General features: G+C 36.3%; 1 protein-coding gene and 1 long non-coding RNA gene across 4 annotated transcripts; one reads left to right on the forward strand and one right to left on the reverse strand.

Moving 5' to 3' along the window:
- Positions 1–5,048: 5,048 nt before the first annotated feature.
- Positions 5,049–11,246, reverse strand: LOC138898323 (uncharacterized). 3 transcript variants are annotated; one of them, XR_011410804.1, is made up of 4 exons: positions 9,711–11,246; positions 9,021–9,270; positions 8,609–8,676; positions 5,049–5,339 (listed from the first exon to the last, which is right to left on the reverse strand). It is a non-coding gene; the product is annotated as an uncharacterized lncRNA (long non-coding RNA). The 3 variants fall into 3 exon arrangements; XR_011410803.1 differs by having other exon boundaries at positions 9,021–9,209; positions 9,711–11,244; XR_011410802.1 differs by having other exon boundaries at positions 9,021–9,117; positions 9,711–11,224.
- An 8,308-nt stretch (positions 11,247–19,554) lies between these two features.
- Positions 19,555–19,896, forward strand: LOC138898811 (uncharacterized). The gene has a single exon (XM_070184915.1). It carries the CDS (start codon positions 19,555–19,557, stop codon positions 19,894–19,896), a length of 342 nt encoding a protein of 113 aa, XP_070041016.1.
- Positions 19,897–20,381: the final 485 nt, after the last annotated feature.

Genomic DNA, 20,381 nt, shown 5'->3' on the forward strand with positions numbered 1-20,381 from the left:
TGAACGAACATCCATCGACTTTATTCACAAAGAACCGAAGGAGGATCACAATCCTCCAAAGCGATGGGTGAATTTAGACTAGGCACATATTGTATCTTCTGCAGAAGTCCAAAATGACTGGATCCGCGAGCCCAATGTAAAGAGATAATTATAAACACTTAGGTATCCCTCGACATGGGTGGTAATGGCTTCATCGGGTTCGGGGACCACTATGTCCTTATCGGCCTAGTTATAGTCTTTTCGGACCGTGGGGAGGATTTTTTCAGTGATCAAGCAGATGTATCTCAAAACCTCCTCACACCGACCTTGTACGAAGGAAGGTTTTTTAACCTTGAAATCGGCATTGACCGAGCATCCTCCGGGGATTAACATTTTCAAAGGGGGTTCAGGTGCCGGTTCGTCGACGGCAGCGCACGAAACGGTCTCCTCGGTTTTAGTAGCCGGTCGCAAAGTAGAAGGCGCTTCTTTCTGGGGAACGATTTTAGATGTTTTTGCCATTTCATTAGAAATTATAGGAAAAATACGGAAGGAAAGGAAGTTGAAGGATTGTACTTGTTGGCTTGAGGTGAAGATGGACAAGAGTTCTTGCAAAGGATCTCAAATAACGAGAGTAAAAGTGCTAGAAAGTATTTAATTCTTTAAGATACGAGGGTAGAAGGTTTGGATGTAAAGTTAAATGAACGAAGAAAGGGGTATTTATAGTATTTCAGCGGCGGTTCGCATCCAGGAATGGCCGACTGGCAGCTGACATACAATTAATGCCATTAAGACTTGACTGACGAGACATTTCAGTTGTTTTTTCATTTCTGTCACGGTGTATCGAAGTAAGAATCGGAACTTCGTATCTTTTCTCGTCGTCTACTCTCCGAAAAATGAGGGGACTATCTGTATGCGGGTGAAATCGAGCTCATGGTGCATCCTAACCTCCGACATAGTGAGCTAGGCTTGAGACATAGCAATAAAGGACTAAAAATCGACCCCAAGTCTCACCGGACTAGAACCCTGGGGTAGAACGTCTGTCTTCGAGAATATCGAAGCCATTGTCCCGAAATCAGTCCTAGCCTCGAACGACTTCGAAGAAACATTGTCAGCATAGTCAACAGGAGACCGAACTATCTGTGACCGGCCGGATATTATGGCGGGGATCTCGGCACGTATCAATAAGGAACCGACAATCAGTGAATCAAGAGATCTTTTACCTTTTATAGAATTCTACTTAAAGTAGGATTCCCCTACTATATAAACGGGGTCTGATAATTTATTTGACACATGATAACACGCATTCCAAGGCAATATATCATTGTTTTTTCTGTTATTAGTTCTTTTGCTTTCGTTCTTCAGTGCTTGTTGTTACGAGCCCGGATCGAGGGCAAATATTTTACTAAGGCTTAAATCGTCTTCCTCGTGTGCTTTGAGTTTACTTCATCCTTATTTATTTAATTTGTCTTTATTTACTGCTTTCTTTCAAATAAATTCCCGCATTCTTAAAACCACTTACAAATTTAATTGTTATCGGATTTTGAGGTTATACGTATATATATTTGTAAAACAACTTTTGTTACTTTTTCAAAACCCAAAAAACCAATTAAAACGGGTAATAACTGTCCTATTTTTGTATCTATAGGAGAAAATTCCTTTCCATTAATGCTAGTATTTCCATGCAGACAGAATATTCATACCGAAAACTTGAGATCTTTTCCTTATACTAATACCTCCTTTTAGATGGATCCTTTTCCATTGGAGGAATTACTACATGCTTATCACTGGATCTTTTCTTCATCGCAAAGGAGATTATTTTTTCATTGTCGCGACTCGGAATTCTAACCTTGGGGTCGTGATGACGCCTAATATTTTACTTGTTAGGCAACCCAACGTCAACTAATTACTTTACCAATTTTAACAATATAAATCAAAATATTAATAATAATAAACCATGATAGTCGAAAATAGATATGATAAATAATATGCAGCGTGAACTAAACATATCCCAGAAATCTGGAGTCACGAGTACATGAGCATCTAGAGTACTACAGATAAAGTCTAATAAAAAATACAACTATTTGTGTAAGAAATTTTTTGTCCACCCATAAGGGTTGCTTTAAGGCCCAACAGAGTTATTAGTTACCCTTGGTATTCCCTATATAAGTACACATAAAGTGTACAACAAAAGATATAAAATACGAAGTATTTTCCTACGCTTAGTCTTCTCTTAAAATCAGACTAGGGTTTAGACTGTGATATAGGGGTTGCTCTGACACACCGTGACAACCATCGCCGACCAATAATTCCAGTTGCGGTTTATCTGATCTTTCCGCTTCCGCTACGCGAACAAGTAAGTTCTCGTTTTATGATTTACGCGCTATATAATGTGTTTAGATTAACGCATTCCAACATCGGTATCAAAGCATCTTAGGCTGTTTTTATGTTAGTCACGCGAACTTGCGACTTGTTGGCTTCACCATAAAATTTATGTTATGTTCAGTCTAAAACTGTGGTTTTGTAATTTTTGAATGTTCGTTGAGCAATTAAGAATTGATAATTGTATGTTTAAACACTGATTTAAGATTTAGTTTTGAATCAATTTTAAATATAGTTCTTAATTTGGTATTTACTTTTGCAAGAACAAGAACAATTTATAAACCAAACAAAGGAAGACCAAATATGTCCAACGTCACCAAATAATTTGAAATTTTATTAAAACGTTTTTTTATACATTGATCAGTAATTCTTTAAAAGGAAGGAAGGGGAATCAGTTTCTCTTGTCACAATCTTTTTCGACCAACCTCTTATGGTCGCCGGAACGCCGCCGTCGCTGGTGGATATACATATGTTTTTTGTTGTTTTTCAACCACAAAGAAGAAGAAGGTTAGAGAGGCTAAGGTTTCACTTTTCTCTGAAAATTATACACAAAAAAGGATGTGGGGGGGGGGAGGGGGGCAGAGGCTTAAATATTTTTGGAGCCACTGCCATAAAGAAAGAAGATTTAAAGAGAGGAGAAGCAAATGGATGCTCTCCTTTAATGGTAGAAACTCTTCTGGAGTTAAAAAGAAAAGGAGGAAAGAAAGGTGGAGAAAGATGGAGTTTTGTGCTCCAGTAAGGGCAAGAACGAGATAGAATTCGGTTTTCTCTCTCTTGGACTATTTTATAATAATAAAAAAAATCTAGTAGTTGTTATTTCTGCTCTCACGTGGATAGTTACTTGAACTACAATAAAATAAACTTTGGCTTCTTGTTGTTTCTTCAAAAGCAAATGGACAAACCTAATTAACTAGGCTAAAGGCCCACTTCAAGTTGGCATGCAATATTTTTTGTTGTTGGCAGCAATTTTTATGGGCTAAAGGCCCAGTTTATGTCTAGCATAATTTTAATTGGGCTAATGGCCTAAATTAAAATCTACAATAGGTTTTTGTCTTTGTTTTTTAATAAATTTCAAATTTCAAAAATTAGTCATATTAACTTAATTTTCAGAATATAAATTTAGTATTTATATTCTTTTATGAAAACTGTAATTTTTTTATTACCCCAATTGCTTGAAATGTTATTTAGTTTAACATTAAACTTGCATGTTAATTTATTTCACATGTTTGAAATGTTAAAATTTTTAACATTAAATTTATATGTTAATTTTTTAACATGCTTAAAATGTTAATTTATTTAACATTAAATTTATTTGTTAATTTATTTAACATGCTTTAAAATGTTAATTTATCTAACATTATATTTATTTATTTATTTGTTTAACATGCTTAGAATGTTAATTTATTTTTAGATTACTTTTGTTAATTAGTATAACACATGCTTTATGTTAATTTGTTGAGCATGTTATAAATATTAATTAGTTTAATATTAGCAACACTTATTAATTTGTTTAGCATGTTTAATGTGTTAATTAGTTTAACATTAAAATAAACATTAATGTGAATTTGAATAGCATGTATAGATGTTAATTAGTTTGACATTAATTTTATTTGCATTGTTGTGCTCATTCCATAGGGGGAGGAAGACTAAGAAAGATATTGCCATATTTTTTTAATTTTATAATAAAATTACAAGGCATAGCTTTGAATATCTCTTTACAATATTTTTGTCTTTAAATTTTGAATTAAAAAGTTTAGGTCACAATTCTATAATAAAATTTACAAGGCATTGCCTTAGATATTTTTTTTACATCTTTTTGTCTCTAATTTTAATTTTAATTTTTTTAAAAAATAATAATATTTTAGCCGTTGGGCCCACTTAGCCCATTTAGCCCGCGGGCCCGACTTGTTTAGCCCGAGACCATGAGTTCATGGGCTCGATCCCGGGCCGGTTCCTAGAAAAAGACTGTTTAGCCCGAGACCGTTTGGCCCATTTAGTTAGGGACCGGATCGGCACCGTTTGGACCGGTCCACTTTGCCCATGTAGGGCCCGGACCGGCCCACATGCCACCCCTACCTGGTACCTGACCAATGTGAACCTGTTGCTCTGGAGTGCGGGTGGTAGGAGTATGAACTCCTCCCCCAATCTGTGAAATATTTGGTGAAACGGATATCAATTCCGCCTGAGTTAATGTACCAAACATGTTCAGAAACTATGCTAAAGTCTCCTTTAAGTCCGGGGTTAACAACAAGTGCTTCTAGTACTTGTCCCCAAACCGGAGCTACTGGCGACTCCTGAACTGCTGCTCCAACAGGTGCTCTAGCTACGGCACGTGCCCTTCCTCGGCCCCAGCCTCTTGCGGCCCTAGCAAATTGCGCGGGTGTCTGCTCAGCTGACCCGATAGCACATCACCTCACCATCTGTGAGAGAATATAGATATAAAGGCTTGAACTCCAAAATCTACAAATTCTGCACGACATGAATGAAAGAAGTGGAAATTTCCTAACAGTTCTGTAGCCTCTCGAAGATAAGTACAAACGTCTTCGTACCGATCCGTAAGACTCTACTAGACTCGTTCGTGACTTGTAAAACCTATGAACCTAGAGCTGTGATACCAACTTGTCATGACCCAAAATCCCACCACAGGCGTCGTGATGGCACTTAGTCTCTAAGATTAAGTAAGCCGATCATAATAACAATTCAAGCCATTTTTTTAAAACATATAATTTAATACAAGTGTCAAAAACCAACAACGAAAATATTCAAACAACCTCCCAAGAATGGTAATACTGAGTCACGAACTCTAACTGAATACATGCAATGATCTCAAGGATCAAATATACAATATTGTTCGAATAAGAGTGGACAGTACAATAAAATGGAAAGACTCCAAGGGGCTGTGACGATCAAGCAGCTCTACTTTAAATCCTTGCGATCAACACACTAACTCTGCCCTATTCCGATATGTCCAATACCCGGCTCTGCACAAAAATATGCAGAAGTGTAGTATGAGTACACCACAGTCCGTACCCAGTAAGTATCAAGACTAACATCGGTGGAGTAGTGACGAGGTATAGTCAAGACACTCACTAGTCTAATAACATGTGCAACATAACATACAAAATATAATAGAAACAGATAGCAGTGATAGCAACAATAATCAACTAGTGACATAAACAACAAGGTAGCAAGAACACCACAAATATTGCTCAAACGAATAATGAAGGCAAGTATAACCAATTAATCAAGTCCTTCAAAATATACTAATCTTTTATCTATAAGTTATTTTTCAAATAAAATTCTTTAGAATGTAATCCTTTCAATTAAATATATCTCGAATATACTTCCTCCAAATAAATATCTTACGAATATAAATCTTTCGAATAAATATCTTCCAATATAATTCTTTCAAATATAATTCTTTCAAATAAAATCCTTCAATATAATTCCTTCAAATAAATATCTTTCGAATATAATTCTTTTAAATAAAACCTTTCGAATGTAATTCTTTCAAATAAATATCTTTCGAATATAATTCTTTCGAATTAGATCTTTCAAATATAATTTCCTTCAAGTAAAATCCTTCGGATATAATTCCTTGGCAGAATAGCCTAATAAACACTTCTACTTGTCTCGTTTTGTCATCCTGGTCCCGATACTCTACAAAGTTTCACCCAGACACTTGTAGTTTTTAAAACACATTACTTTAAACCCCTCATACCATTGACCAAGCATACGTGGTAACTTCATGACCGAGGTTGACAAAATACGTGAACTTCACGCATATAACGAGAGTAAACATAAAAAAGTTAGACTAAAAATGATTAAAATAAGAAGAAAAAAAATAAAAGTAAAAATAAAAGACAAAAAAATAATATAATAAAAAACAAAATATATGTGTTCTTTCTTCTTTCCCCCACCCCCTCCCCCATTTCTTTTTCTCTTTCTACCTTTCCCTTTTTCCGTTCTTTCCCCACCTCTCCTCCATTTTTCTTTTCTCTTCTCCCTTTATTCCTTTCCCGTTATTCCCCTCCTCCATTTTTCTTCTCTTTCTCCCTTATTCCTTTCCCGTTATTCCCCTCCCCATTTTCACAAACCTTCAATCAATATTTGAGAAAAAAGTAGTAAATTATTTTTGAAGAGCAATCACCATTAATGTTTCTGAAATGAATTAGATCTATGTCTATTGGCGGTATTGAATCTGGTTTTGGTAACAATTATTTCAGGACTAATAGATTCTCAGGTGGTGGAATGGATATTTAATTGTTGAATTTTATTTGATGAGAGAAGCTGAAAATCTAATTTTTTGGGCAGTTTATGGTGAGGTGTTGGAGATCCAGTTTAGTTGTCCATCGTGATGCTGCCGCCGGTAAATATGGTAATATGCAGGGTGTAGGATTAGATTCCTCTCTTTCCAAAATTAAAATTTTGTAAAATGTTCTAATATCTTCATTCATTAATGGCAGAGAAGTTGTTTGCATTTCCTTATTCCTCTTGGTTATCTAAGGTCTTGATTTTTTTTCCTCTTTTTGTGCTCAAGTAGCTTATCTACCAAAATTTCTTAGCCTTAGCTACTTGGTTTAAGGATCTCGGATTAACGAGTTTAAACCAATTTAAGGGATCCATTGCAAGCTTATGGCTCTCTAACGAAGTTGATTTAGGGTAAAGACGCCTTGTTTCATATGATGGAGGGACAGGTTTGACTATCAAAGAGACGAATGTAAGACGAAAGATTCTATGTTTGATGTTTTCAATAGTTGGTCAAGGACGGGGGAGGAAGTAGAGCGAAAAAAGGAAAAAAAATAAATTTTTGAAATTAAAGTTAAAAAAAGAATGACGTGTCATTAAAAATCTGATGTGGACTATGATGTGTCATCCACATCGTGTGTTTGAAGAAAACGCGAGGCTAGAGGGGTTTAACCTAATGTGTTTTAAAAACTACGAGTGTCTAGATGAAACTTCGTAGAGTATCGGGACCGGGATGACAAAACGAGACAAGTAGAAGTGTTTATTAGGCTATTTTGCCTAATTCCTTTTAAGTAAAATCTTTCGAATATAATTTCTTTCAAGAAAAATCACCGTTTGACACCTCACTTCAAAATCCTAAAACTTTCGGGTCTCAGGCCACTTTCGTATCCCACGGCACATCGTGCCCATATTTCTATTACAACCGTACGGACAATTCACAAGGCAGAAGACATAATAATTTAATGAAATGACTGAGAAGTGAACGACGAGAAATTTATAGAAAAGTAACAGCACAGCAAATAGAGAAAAATAACAGAGGCGCTCCCGAAGTATCGCCTCGTAAACCCAAATATAAATGCTCAACAAGGGGATCTCCCGAGGTACCGCCTCGTAGTCCCAAAATTAAATACGTAACAAGGGGATCTCCCGAGGTACCGCCTCATAGTCCCAAAGTATATATGCAAGCAGGGGGATCTCCCGAGGTACCGCCTTGTAGTCCCAAAGTAAATATGCAAGCAAAGGGATCTCCTGAAATACCGCCTTGTAGTCCCAAAGTAAATATGCAAGCAGGAGGATCTCCCGAGGTACCACCTCATAGTCCCAAAGTAAATATGCAAACAGGGGGATCTCCCGAGTTACCGTCTCGTAGTCCCAAAGTAAATATGCAACCAGGGGGATCTCCCGAGATACCGCCTCATAGTCCCAAAGTAAATATGCAACAATTCATATCACAAATTACCCATAGGCTACAACCATTTCCAAAGATACAACAAAATCGATTAATTTCACGGCAAATAGCTCAAGGCTCCACACAACGTATATAAATTCTCAAAAAACAGCAACAATGATGGAAAGGTAACTCGACATTTTACAACGCCTTCTTTAATCTAAATTTTGATAAATATATTAACGTCTCAATTTAAACTTATTTAATTAATTGTTGCAGATGGAAAATCCATAATGTAATTATTTTCAGGAAGTGTCAACTCAACAAGCACACGGAATTCACATAAGGATCAAAGTAGCAATCGTACCAAATTATCATATAAAACAAATTTGACAAACAAAGAATGAGGCATACAAATAAGGATTTAATAAGTGCCAACAAATTTTCAATTTAATACTTATGAATGCCCACGACTTTAAACCAATAAAATTTGCACATATAAGCCCGAGTACGTACTCGCACCTTGCGTACACAGCTATCACATTATACAAATGGCGCATACGACTCAATGCCTAAGAGGTAATTCCCCCACTTAAGGTTAAGCAAGATACTTACCTTTTTGAAGTTATGCTGATATTTTGAAATAGCCTTCTTGCTTGAATTGACCTCCAGACAGCTCAAATCTATCCAAATTAATTGTATAACATCATTAAAATTCGTCGAAAATAATTCCAGATAATAAAACGTCAACTTAAAATTTATATTAAAAAGTTAACCAAAAGTCAACGCGGGGCCCGCCTCTCGTAACTCGACATTATTTTCATGAAATTCGAACGCCCATTCCAATACGAGTTTAACCATACCAATTTTATCAAATTCTGATAACGAATTGACCTCCAAATCTTAAATTTTCGTTCTTGAAGAGTCTTACAAATTTCTCCAATTTCTTCCATTTGATTCACTAATAATTGATGAAAACAACCATGGAATCATGAAGTATAATCACTTTTGGATATAGAACACTTACCCCAATCCATATGGTGAAAATCGCCTCAAAAATCACTTCAATCCAAGCTCCATAGCTCCAAATATGTTAAAATGGCCGAAACCTTCGTTTTTAGAATCTGTCCAGGCAAGTCGCATTTGACATTTTAGACTTATAAATCGCATTTGACACCTGCGATTTGCCTCAGCCCCAGAAAAACAACAGTCTTTCCTGATACGGAAATGGGCATAACTCTCTCATACGGTGTCTGAATGATGAATGGTTTAACTTTCTGGAAATTAGACACAAAGGGCTACAACTTTCATATTTTGATTATCTCCCAATTTCTTATAAATAGCGAGATATAAGCTCCCAAAATCAGTCTTGGACAACAGAATTTTCTCAAAACGACAAGTCAAGTCATTACAAATATAATTTTAAGAGAACGACAAAATTATTTATTTTATGTTTTTTAAAGAAGAAGATATGTTTTCATTTTTTTTATGTATATGACTAATTTAATTATATAGGTATATACTGGTCCTAAATTAGTTAATCATGTTATAGAATATATTCATCATCCCATACAAACTCAAGAATTATCTAATATGCAATATTGCAAGTTAACCCGATTATTATCTAGATGCAATTCACCCTAAGTGTTTAGCAAATAAATAACATCAAAGCAAGTAAGTAAATATAACATCTATCTACGACTTTACTAAATCTTACGTTTCGGGTACATTCGAGAACGGAAAGTACGAAATGAGGTTTGACGGGGTTTTGTGTTTCGTCTCCGAGCTTGTTCTTAAAAGTGCTTCAAGCAAGATACCTCGCAAAACAAAAGAAGCAAACATTAGTGAAATAATACAATGTAAAGAAGATAAACTAACATATTTTGAAATGTTTTTATTTGAAAATATTTTTGAAAGATTGTTTTTGAAAATGGTTTTTGAAAAATAGTTTAAAAAGTTATAGGTGGCTCAGATTGTATTTTGATTTCCATCTAGACATGAGAACGTGAACTGCCTTGGTTGCGACTACGGTGGCCAATTGTATCGTTGTCCAAAGGTTATTGGTTCGTCGCATTCTCGTCTTTTTCTTTTTCAATGTTTATTATCGTTGCCTCGTTATTTTGGGTCCGGTTCGGAGGGTCAATCGGCGGGTCATGGGCTCAATATCTTAGAAATTATTTTCATCGGCCTGCAAACACAATATACAAGGCGATAGATACTGCCGATAAAGTGGTAATGAACAAAATGTTCAACAGAATCCAAACGCAGCCGACACTGATGGCATCAAATGTACTAGCCATGTTACAAGCACAATCAAAGGATGATTAGCCATGGTCGAAATTGAACCTCAAACATCCATGAGACTATTCTAACTTCTAAGATATAGAGTTAGTAAAATGGCATCACATAATCAACAACATCAGAAGAAGTCATAGAACGTTGGACAACAATAAATGGCAGGGCAAACAACCAAACAAATGAGCCAGCCAATCAACTGAGCTTAACGGTCAAGCCGCCGGAGTTCACTATTTCTGGCCAGATCAGAGTTAAACTCCGGCCAGATTCCAGCGCGCTTATATTTTCCCAGATGCACCATATCCATACACAAATAAAAGGAGTTTTGCTGTTGGGGTGGTCGCCGGCCAGATTTCGGCCAAAGTTTCCCGGCCGGATCAGTATCTAGCTACAAAGAACAATGAAGGCAAACCGGTGATGAAGTTTGACTGAATCAATCGAGCCAACAAACGAGCAAACCCTTCATCTAAAGACGAATGAGATCGTCAGAGTTAAGCTTTTTCTGGCCAAATCTAAAGAAACCCGTCAGATTTGAAGATTTTTTGCCCAGGTCTATTAAGATCCGACCAAAGGATCGTCTCTGTCATCGTGGTGACTGCCAAGCCTGCCGGTGGTCAAATCCGGCGGCGGTAGTGTGGGTATCGGTTGCGATGAAGACACAAAACGAGAGGGGGAAAGGGGTTTGCCGTTTGAGCGGTTGCGGCCATATCTCGGCAGTGAAAAGCTTTGGTTTGGGAGGGGGGGTGGTTTGCGGCTCTCACTAAAGAATGAGATAGTGCGATGTAAAGGTGTTTAACGGGTCGGGTTGAGCCGATTCCGGATCGGTTCAAACCGGTATTAATCCGGACCGGTGGTATATGGACCGAGTATACTAAAATTAGCCCGTCCCGGTTCAACGGTTAATTTTTATTTTTTTAAAATCATTTGACCGTTGGCAACGGTCAGCTTCCAATTTGATCGTTGCCCAACGGATATTTTACAAGAATAGTCCTTTTTTGGGCAATTTTTTTTAAAAAACAACACTTTTAGTAATTACTAATTTAGCCATTTGAAAAACTATAAATATACCCCCTCTCTTCTTCATTTCTTCACTTATCTCTCATTTCTTAAACTCAAATCTCAATTGTCATTCCCTCATTCTTCACCTAAATTACAATCAAGTATTTGGCTCTCATTTTTTTGGAATTTAATTTATCGTATTATTTGAATATTGAACTTTGAACAATTGACGTTTCTTCGTGGTAATATTGGAGTTACGAAAATTATTAAGTGTTCAATTTATTGCGGAATTCGATGCACTCCCTCCAACTCTTTCTCTTATTTACTATTTTATGTGCATATTTACTTTTTGTTAGTAGTTAAATTTTCACAATATGTTTAATGTTGCAAAAAGAGTTTGTAATAAGGTTGCTAATCGGAGTAATCGAAAAAATAGAAAAAGAGGTACTACTTCAACATCTAGTAGTAATTTAAATGACTCTACACATGTTTCTGAAACATCATCTGATACTAATATAGATTATGAACAATTACAAGAAGATTTCGGTATAAAAGATAATGAATTAAAAATTAAAGATGAGACACCACTTACACCTAGTAGTGTTGGAGCTAGTAGTAGGGAGGGTGGTCGTGGCGGTAGTAGTAGACCACCTGTGGCCCCGACTACTAATCGGAGGAAAAGAAGTAAAGTTTGAAAATATTTTGACGAAATAGAGAATTCTAATAGAGTTAGATGCAAACTTTGTAATGATGATTTTAAACATAAGACTAGAGGAAGTTTAGGGGAGACTGAAACACTTAGTAGACATATGAAAATTACTCATCCTATAGAATAGGGTTCTGATTTAAATGAAAATCAAGTAACTCTAAACCCTAGTACTAGAGGACTTTTAAAATATGATAAAATGAAAGATCGTGAGGAGTTAGCAAAAATGATTGCTTTGGGTTGTCTACTTTTTCTTTTGCTTCTTCATCATATTTGACTATGTATATTCAAAGGATTTATAATCCCTTATTTAAAGGTATTCCTAGAACTACTTGTAGATCTGATATCTTTAGATTTCATGGACAATATCAGACATACATACGTTATTTGTTTGACCACCTTCCTTGTAGAGTTTCTCTAACTTCTGATATTGGTCATGATGTAAATGGAAATGATTATTTGACAATTACATATCATTGGATAGATAATAATTATTGTATGCAAAAACGTATTATCGCTTTTAAATATGATGAAGATCAAAGCCATACTACTATTTTTATAAGTACTACTATTTGCGAAGTTGTTGAATTTTATAATCTTAATAAAAAAGTATTGTGTATGTCTTTTGATAATGCTTCTAACAATAATGCCACTATTTTAATATTACGACTGCATTTGAAACCACCACTAGACGAAATTTTTCATTTTAGGTGTGCATGTCATGTTTATAATTTAATCGTTAAAAGTGGCCTTGATTTATTTTCGAGTAAGATTACTCATGTTAGAAGAGCAGTGGGTGTTATTCAAGGAAATAATAGACAATCTAGAATTGGAAAATTTAAGACTCAGTTTACGGAGCATAACCTTAAACCTAGATTCATGCCAGATGAAATTGTTACTAGATGGAATTATACATACTTATTTTTAAAATGTTGCTAGAAATATAAATTGCCGATAACTGAAGTTGCTAATGCGCATTGTACTTATCAAAACCGTATGTTAACAACTAATACTTGGGATGCCATTAATGATGTTGTTCAATTTTTACATAAATTTTATATAGCTATTGTTGAGTTTTCTAGAGCATATTACCCTACTGGTACTATGGCTTTAGTACATATAGCTGAAATTTCTTTTCTACTCTCTGAATTTAAGAAGAAAGAAAAATATAAGGATGTTGTTAAAAAAAGCAAGTCAAATTCAAAAAATATTTCTTTCCAATTCCTCCGATTTGCTTAATTGGTGTTATTTTAAATCCTTCTATAAAGATGTCTAATTGTCACCAATTAATCAATTCTTTATATAGTTATATAGAGATTGGACCAACTGAAATCCCAGATATATATTGTTTTATGAACAAGCTAAATAATTATTTACAATAATTATATAATTATTATGCAAATATAATTTATGTTGCTGCTATTAATGTAGGCAATGTTAATCCCACTATGCATTGTACTACTTCTACTACATTTGCTAATATGGATGAAGATGAAGGGCTTGATGGTTATAATATTTGGGCTACATTTCCTTCCACTCAAACCAGTAGCAGGAACATTGATGAACTTCAATTCTACATGCAAAAGCAATCAGAGCCTCGCACTAAGGAATTTTCACCGTTGGGATGGTGGCATGAGAATGAAAAGCAATTTCATATTCTTTGCGCTATGGCTCGGGACGTGCTGAATGTGCCAATTTCAGCTGTTGCATCAAAGAGTATATTTAGCCAAGCAAGGCAACACCTAGGAGACACCCGTCACTCACTAGGAAGCAATGCTTTGAAAGTTTTAGTATGTTTCAGAGATTGGATTAGATCGGAACGAAGAAATCAGGGACGTGAAGATGTTGATAAACCAGAAGACGAAGAACTTGGAGATATATTAACACATGGTCACCCATCTGAATTTAACACTCCAAAAGATGGCCAAGAAGCTCATATTGATTGTGAAGAATTTACTAAGGCAATACAAAATCTTTGAAGTTCTAGATTTATATTTAATAATTAAACTTTGAATTTACTCTTTTTTTGTTAATTTAGTTGTCGTTATATGTAAACTTTAATTTGCAAGTTTGAAATAAGAATTATAAGTGCAACTTTTTTCCATCTTCATTGTATTCTATTATCTTAAATTTTTAATGAAATATTCAAATATTAAAATTTTAAGGCCTTTGAATCCTTTATTCAAACACTCTTTTTATAAGACTATATTTTTTTTTATATTTTTACTTTATATTAATATAAATTATGATAGTTATACATAAACCCGTCCCGGAACCGTTCCGGTTCAATTTTTCACCGGATGGACCCGGACCCGTTAAGCCTGATTTGTACAACCCAAAAATCGGCCCGGATTGGTGACCGACCGGTCACTATTTTTACTAACCCGAACCGGCCCGGCCCACCCCTTTGTCACCTTTAGTGGGATGTGAGATTAGGGTTTCATTTTAAGAGCCTAAAGCATGTATGTGTATTATTTTATATATGAATAAATGTAAAAAGTTGTGTGGGACTTATTTAATTAGAAATAAATATAATAATAAAAACAAAAATATGTGGTCCACAATAAAACTACCAAATTAAAACCAAGGGTGAAAACCGTGTATCAAACACTGTGTATTGTTATTTTATTTGTGTATGTGTGTATATCTATATAATTTAATAGCTTACATGAGAGGACAAGGAATAGGTTTTACCCGATGGGTAAACAAATTTCATATCACATCAAATCATATTTCATGTCACATCACATCAGGTGTCATATCACATGTTTATTCATATCAACTATCATGTCACATCAGATGTTCACAAGATATATGATTTGACTGGATTTGATCCATATTTGAAAATAAATTTTACTGGCTTATGTGTTATTAGTAGACTCTGTTGTAAAATTAAAATATAATTATTGAATAAAAAATATGACTTGTAGTATATATTAAAAATGTCAACTACTAGAATAATATTATATTTATTATTATTTATTTTTGAAGGAAAATAAATTGATGGAATATCCTAATATTTAGAAAATAGGGAAATAATCAATAAATTATTTTGATTTATTAGAAAATGCACAAAAGTTGTAGTATTTAACTAATGGCAATAAAATGATAAAAAAATTATATTTTGTGAAAATAGGAATAATTATCAATAAATTGCATTAAAGTCAAATAATGTGCAAAAACCTACATTTTTATTATTTTTTACTAGAAAACCTGCATAAGTTAATTTTTAAATACGGAGGGTCAAAATTCAGTGTCAACAGGGTTTATATACAGTTTAATTTGATGCTTCACGGATTGGTCTTGGATGTGTGTTGAGGCACGACGGTAGGGTGATTGATTATGCATCCCGCTAGTCGAAGCTCCATGAGAAGAATAATACGGTCCATGATTTGGAGTTGGCAACTATTGTGCACGCGCTCAAGATTTGGAGGCATTATTTTTATGGTGTATCTCCAGCATTTGTTTAAACAAAAAGATTTGAATATGAGGCAATAAAGATGGTTGGATCTATTGAAGGGCTATGATATCACCATGCTCAATCATCCGGGGATGGCTAATGTGGTTGCATACGCCTTGAGCGGAAAGGCTGAGAGTATGGGGATCTTAGCATTCATTCCAGCTGTGGAGAGGCCTTTAACCATGGATGTCCAGGCGTTGGCCAAAAGATTCGTGAGATTGGATATTACGGAGCCTAGTAGGGCATCTCGGTCGTCCTTGTTTGAGCGCATTAAGGCACGTCATTATAATGATCCTAACTTGCTTATCCTTAAGGACACGGTGTAGCACGGTGATACTAAGGAGGTGCCTATTGGGGATGCTGGGGTATTGAGGTTTTAGGGTCGGATTTGTGTTCCTAATATGGATGGCTTGAGAGAGTTGATTCTTGAGGAGGCTCATAGTTCATGGTAGTTCATTTATCTAGGTTCTATGAAGATGCATCATGATTTAAAGCAACATTATTAAAGGAGAATGATAAAAAAAGACATTGTTGGGCATGTTGCATGGTATTTGAATTGCCAGCAGGTCAAGTATGAGCATCATATACCTGGTGGGTTGAATCAGAAGATTGAGATACCGGAGTAGAAGTGGGAGCGTATCATTATGGACTTCATTGTAGGATTGCCATAGACTTCGAGGAAGCTTGGTTCCATTTGGGTTATTGTGGATAGGTTGACCAAATCGGCATATTTCATTCTGGTTGTGACTTCCTACATTTCAAAGTAGTTAGCTAGTATCTAAATCCGGGAGATCGTTCACTTGCATGGTTGTAACACCCCAAAATTTTTTTGAAGTGTTTTAAGACCATTAAGAAGGTTGGCGGGTGCTAATTATATTAATTCGGGTATGAACAAGACTGATAATTTGAGTGATATCAATTGATGATGATAATATATGTATGAGGTGCATTAATAATAGTTTATGGTCTAAGAAGAGCCCTAAGGCTAAGTCAAGCTGAAAATTATATGATAGGATAAAATTTCAAGTGAGTTTGCACAAGATCTAACTTCAAACAAACATAACTCTCCAGATAGGAAGATTTATATGGTGTATAACCTATCAAATTAGATCCCTCTGAATCTAGTTTCCAACGCATCAAACCGTTTGTCATTTGGATATGTATACAGAAAGTTATGGCCATGTTACTGAACATGTGTCATATGAACGGCCAGATGCGCGGCCGAATCCGCGGCCGCGCATATTTGAGAGTTTCTGCCTCCAATCCGCGGCCAAATCCACGGCTGCGGATGTGGGAACTCATTAAATAACCCCAAGGTCGGGAATAGAGAGGGGTTAAGTCATTTGGCAAAAAAAAAAACTGATATTTTTAGAGTGAGAGAGAGTGTCCTAGAGTGAGAAGGTATTCTTCAACAAATTTTTCTTTGATTCTTGCTCAAATCTTTGGAGATTAACAAGGAAAACTCACTAGATCTTTATCCTAGAGATAAGATTCTACACCCTAACCCTCAATTTCGAATTTTGTGTAGAAATGAATAATTAGCAAGATAATATCTAGGCATGAGAGTTGTTTATTTTACATGCATGTATTATCAAAGAATGTAGGAAGATTGTTCAGCTAAAAATGGTAAAGATTGGGTTGTGGGATGATGGAATCCTCCATTAAAGGACCTTGAAACCTTAATGCACAGCTAGTGTTTGATAAAATGCTCAAATGAGCTAGAACTATGATCATCTTCCTAATTTTGGTTCAATTCGTTATATTTCTAAAATAGATTGAAGTTGCTAAGAATTCTGGAACATTTAGAGTGTAAGGAAGCTCAAGCGAGGTATGTTGACTAAACTCTTCTTTAAGAATTGGAATTCCCATTATCCTTATAAGTTCCAAGATGTTGATTACAAATCGAGTATTCCGATAAGTTTTGTGATAAAGATATATGTTCAATTCGTGTTTCAAATGCTCTTATCATATTGCATTATAAATTGAGGATGTGTTCCAAACTATGGATTGTGTATCCACATGTTATAATTTCAAGTCGTGATTTATGTGAAAGTTATTATGCCAAGTTGTATAGATATTGTGATTGTGATACACCTCCACCCGCATATATTGGGGTGAGGCGACATGACCGCTTTGCGTGGGGATTATGGTATAGAGATTGTGATTGTGATACACCTCCACCCGCATATATTGGGTTGAGGCGGCATGACCGCTTTGTGTGGGGATTATGGTATAGAGGTTGTGATTGTGATAACATATATTGGGGTGAGGCGGCATGACCGCTTTGTATGGGGATTATGGTATAGAGATTGTGATTGTGATACACCTCCACCCGTATATATTGGGGTGAGGCGGCATGACCGCTTTGTGTGGGGATTATGGTATAGAGGTTGTGATTGTGATACACCTCCACCCGCATATATTGGGGTGAGGCGGCATGACCGCTTTGTGTGGGAATTATGGTATAGAGATTGTTATTGTGATACACCTCTACCTGCATATATTAGGGTGAGGCGGCATGACCGCTTTGTGTAGGGATTATGATATGGTGGGACTACACCTCCACCCGCATACATTGGGGTGAGGCGGTACGACCTCTTTGTGTATAGTTTTGGCACCACCACCCACATATATATATATATATTGGGGTGAGGCGGCACAACCGCTTTGTGTTGGTATTGGTATTGTTGATGCATTTCCACCCGCATACATTGGGGTAAGGAGGCACAACCGCTTTGTGTTGGTATTGGTATCGTTGATGTATTTCCACCCGCATATATTGGGGTGAGGCGGCATAGCCACTTTGTGTAAGTTCGTAGTACTGTGGTTATACATCCACCCGCATATATTGGGCTGAGGCGGCAGGGCCGCTTGTGTAGAGTTGTGGTATTGTACTTATACCTCCACGCGCATACATCGGGTGAGGCGGCATGACCGCTTTGTGTGGAGATGGTTACATAGGATCTCATCTTAAATCCTATAAATGATAATGATAGCTCTTAATAAGCTTGCTCTGGTTTAAACGGTTAGTTATATCATGTTATTGTCGCCCTGATTTATCATATTCATATTATATTTCTAAATTTTTAAATTGGTGTTTGGTTTTCATACTAGTACTATTCAACGGTACTAACGTCCCTTTTTCGGGGGCGCATCTTTAAATGGATGCAGGTGGTTCTATAACAGATGACATTGATCAGTGATAACAGTGCACTCTTTTTCAGCTGATTTGGTGAGCCCCACTTCATTTCGGGGTCATGTATCTTTTGTTTCTCATGTACTGTGTTTTGAGGTATAGCCAAGGCCTTGTTGCTGGCATTTCCATATTACTATTTTATTCTACATAGAGGCTCCGTAGAAAGGTTGTGGGTTGTGGGTTGTGGTTGATGTTGGGGAATTGAACTAGAAATATTGGTATTTGGAAATCATGTTTTTCATTAATTCTATAAACTCGTAACATTTTGAAAATTATGAATGAAGTTGCTAATGGGAATGAAAAGGAAGTTGTTAATAAAATCTTTTCACTGTTTGATTAATGGAGTACATCTCCTCTTTATTCATCGATGAGTTTGGGTAGAAGGAAATTTAATAGGCTTGCTCGGCCGGGTTCTCTCGGTTGGGCGTCGGTCGTGCTTTTCGGTTTTTGGGGCGTGACAATGGTGTACCTGTTTTCTATCATCTTGGATCGCGGTACTCAGTTTACCTTGCATTTCTGAGAGAGCTTTGCAGCATGAGTTGGGCACACAGGTTGTTTTGGGCACATCATTTCATCCTTAGACGGACGGGCAGTCCAAACAGACCATTTAGATCCTGGAGAATATGTTGAGGGCCTGCATTATTGATTTCGGAGGCAAGTTGGATCAGTTTTTACCATTAGCATGGTTTTTATATAACAACAACTACCAGTCTAGTATCGAGATGGATCCGTACGAGGGATGTCGTTCTCCGGCTAGTTGGTTTGAGCCTGGGAAGTCTAGATTATTGGGCACAGATTTGGTTCGAGATACTTTGGAGAATGTGACATTGATTTAAGGGAGGCTTCGCAAAACACAATCAGGACAGAAGAGTTGTGCAGATAGAAAAGTTCGTGATGTGGCATTCATGGTGGGTGAGAAGGTTCTACTCAAAGTTTCGCCTATGAAGGGCGTGATGAGGTTCGGGAAGAAGGGCAAGTTGAGCCTTCGGTTGATTGGTCTATTCAATGTCTTGGAGAGAGTTGGTGAAGTGGCCTACAGGCTTGCTTTGCCACCCATCTTTTCGGGAGTTCATCCGGTATTGTATGTTTCTATGCTTCGAAAGTACTATGAGGATCCATCACATGTGTTGGATTTCAGCTCGGTGAAGTTGGACAAGGATTTGACATATGATGAGGAGCCCGTGGCTATTTTGGATTGGCAGGTTCGAAAGCTGAGATTGAAAGATATTGCATCGGTGAAGGTTTAGTGTAGACGTCAATCGGTAGAGGATCCGACTTAGGAGACCGAGCATGATATGCAGAGAAGATATGCTCACCTTTTTGGCATTTCAGGTATGACTCTAGACTCATTCGAGGATGAATATTTGTTTAAGAGGGGAAGAATATAACGATCCGGCCTATTATTTTGTGTATTTTAGCCTCGTTCCCCTATTTAATATTTTTCGTATGTGTATTTGATGTTTGGTGGTTTGTGCGGATGGTTGGGATTATTTCGGAAAGGTTTTGGAGTGAATTGAGACACTTAGTCTCCTTTTGGAAGCTTAAGTTGTAAGAGTTGACCGAAGTTTGAGTTTTGTGTAGACTTCCTCGGATTCATGTTTTGATGGTTCCAATAAATTTGTATGATGATTTTGGACTTAGACGTATATCCGGATTTGAATTTGGAGGTTCCTAAGATCATTTGGCTCTATTTGGAGAAAGTTAGCAATTTGAAGGTTTGAGAAGTTTATAA

This window comes from Nicotiana tomentosiformis, chromosome 9, assembly GCF_000390325.3.
Source record: "Nicotiana tomentosiformis chromosome 9, ASM39032v3, whole genome shotgun sequence".
Classification (NCBI taxonomy): Eukaryota; Viridiplantae; Streptophyta; class Magnoliopsida; order Solanales; family Solanaceae; genus Nicotiana; species Nicotiana tomentosiformis.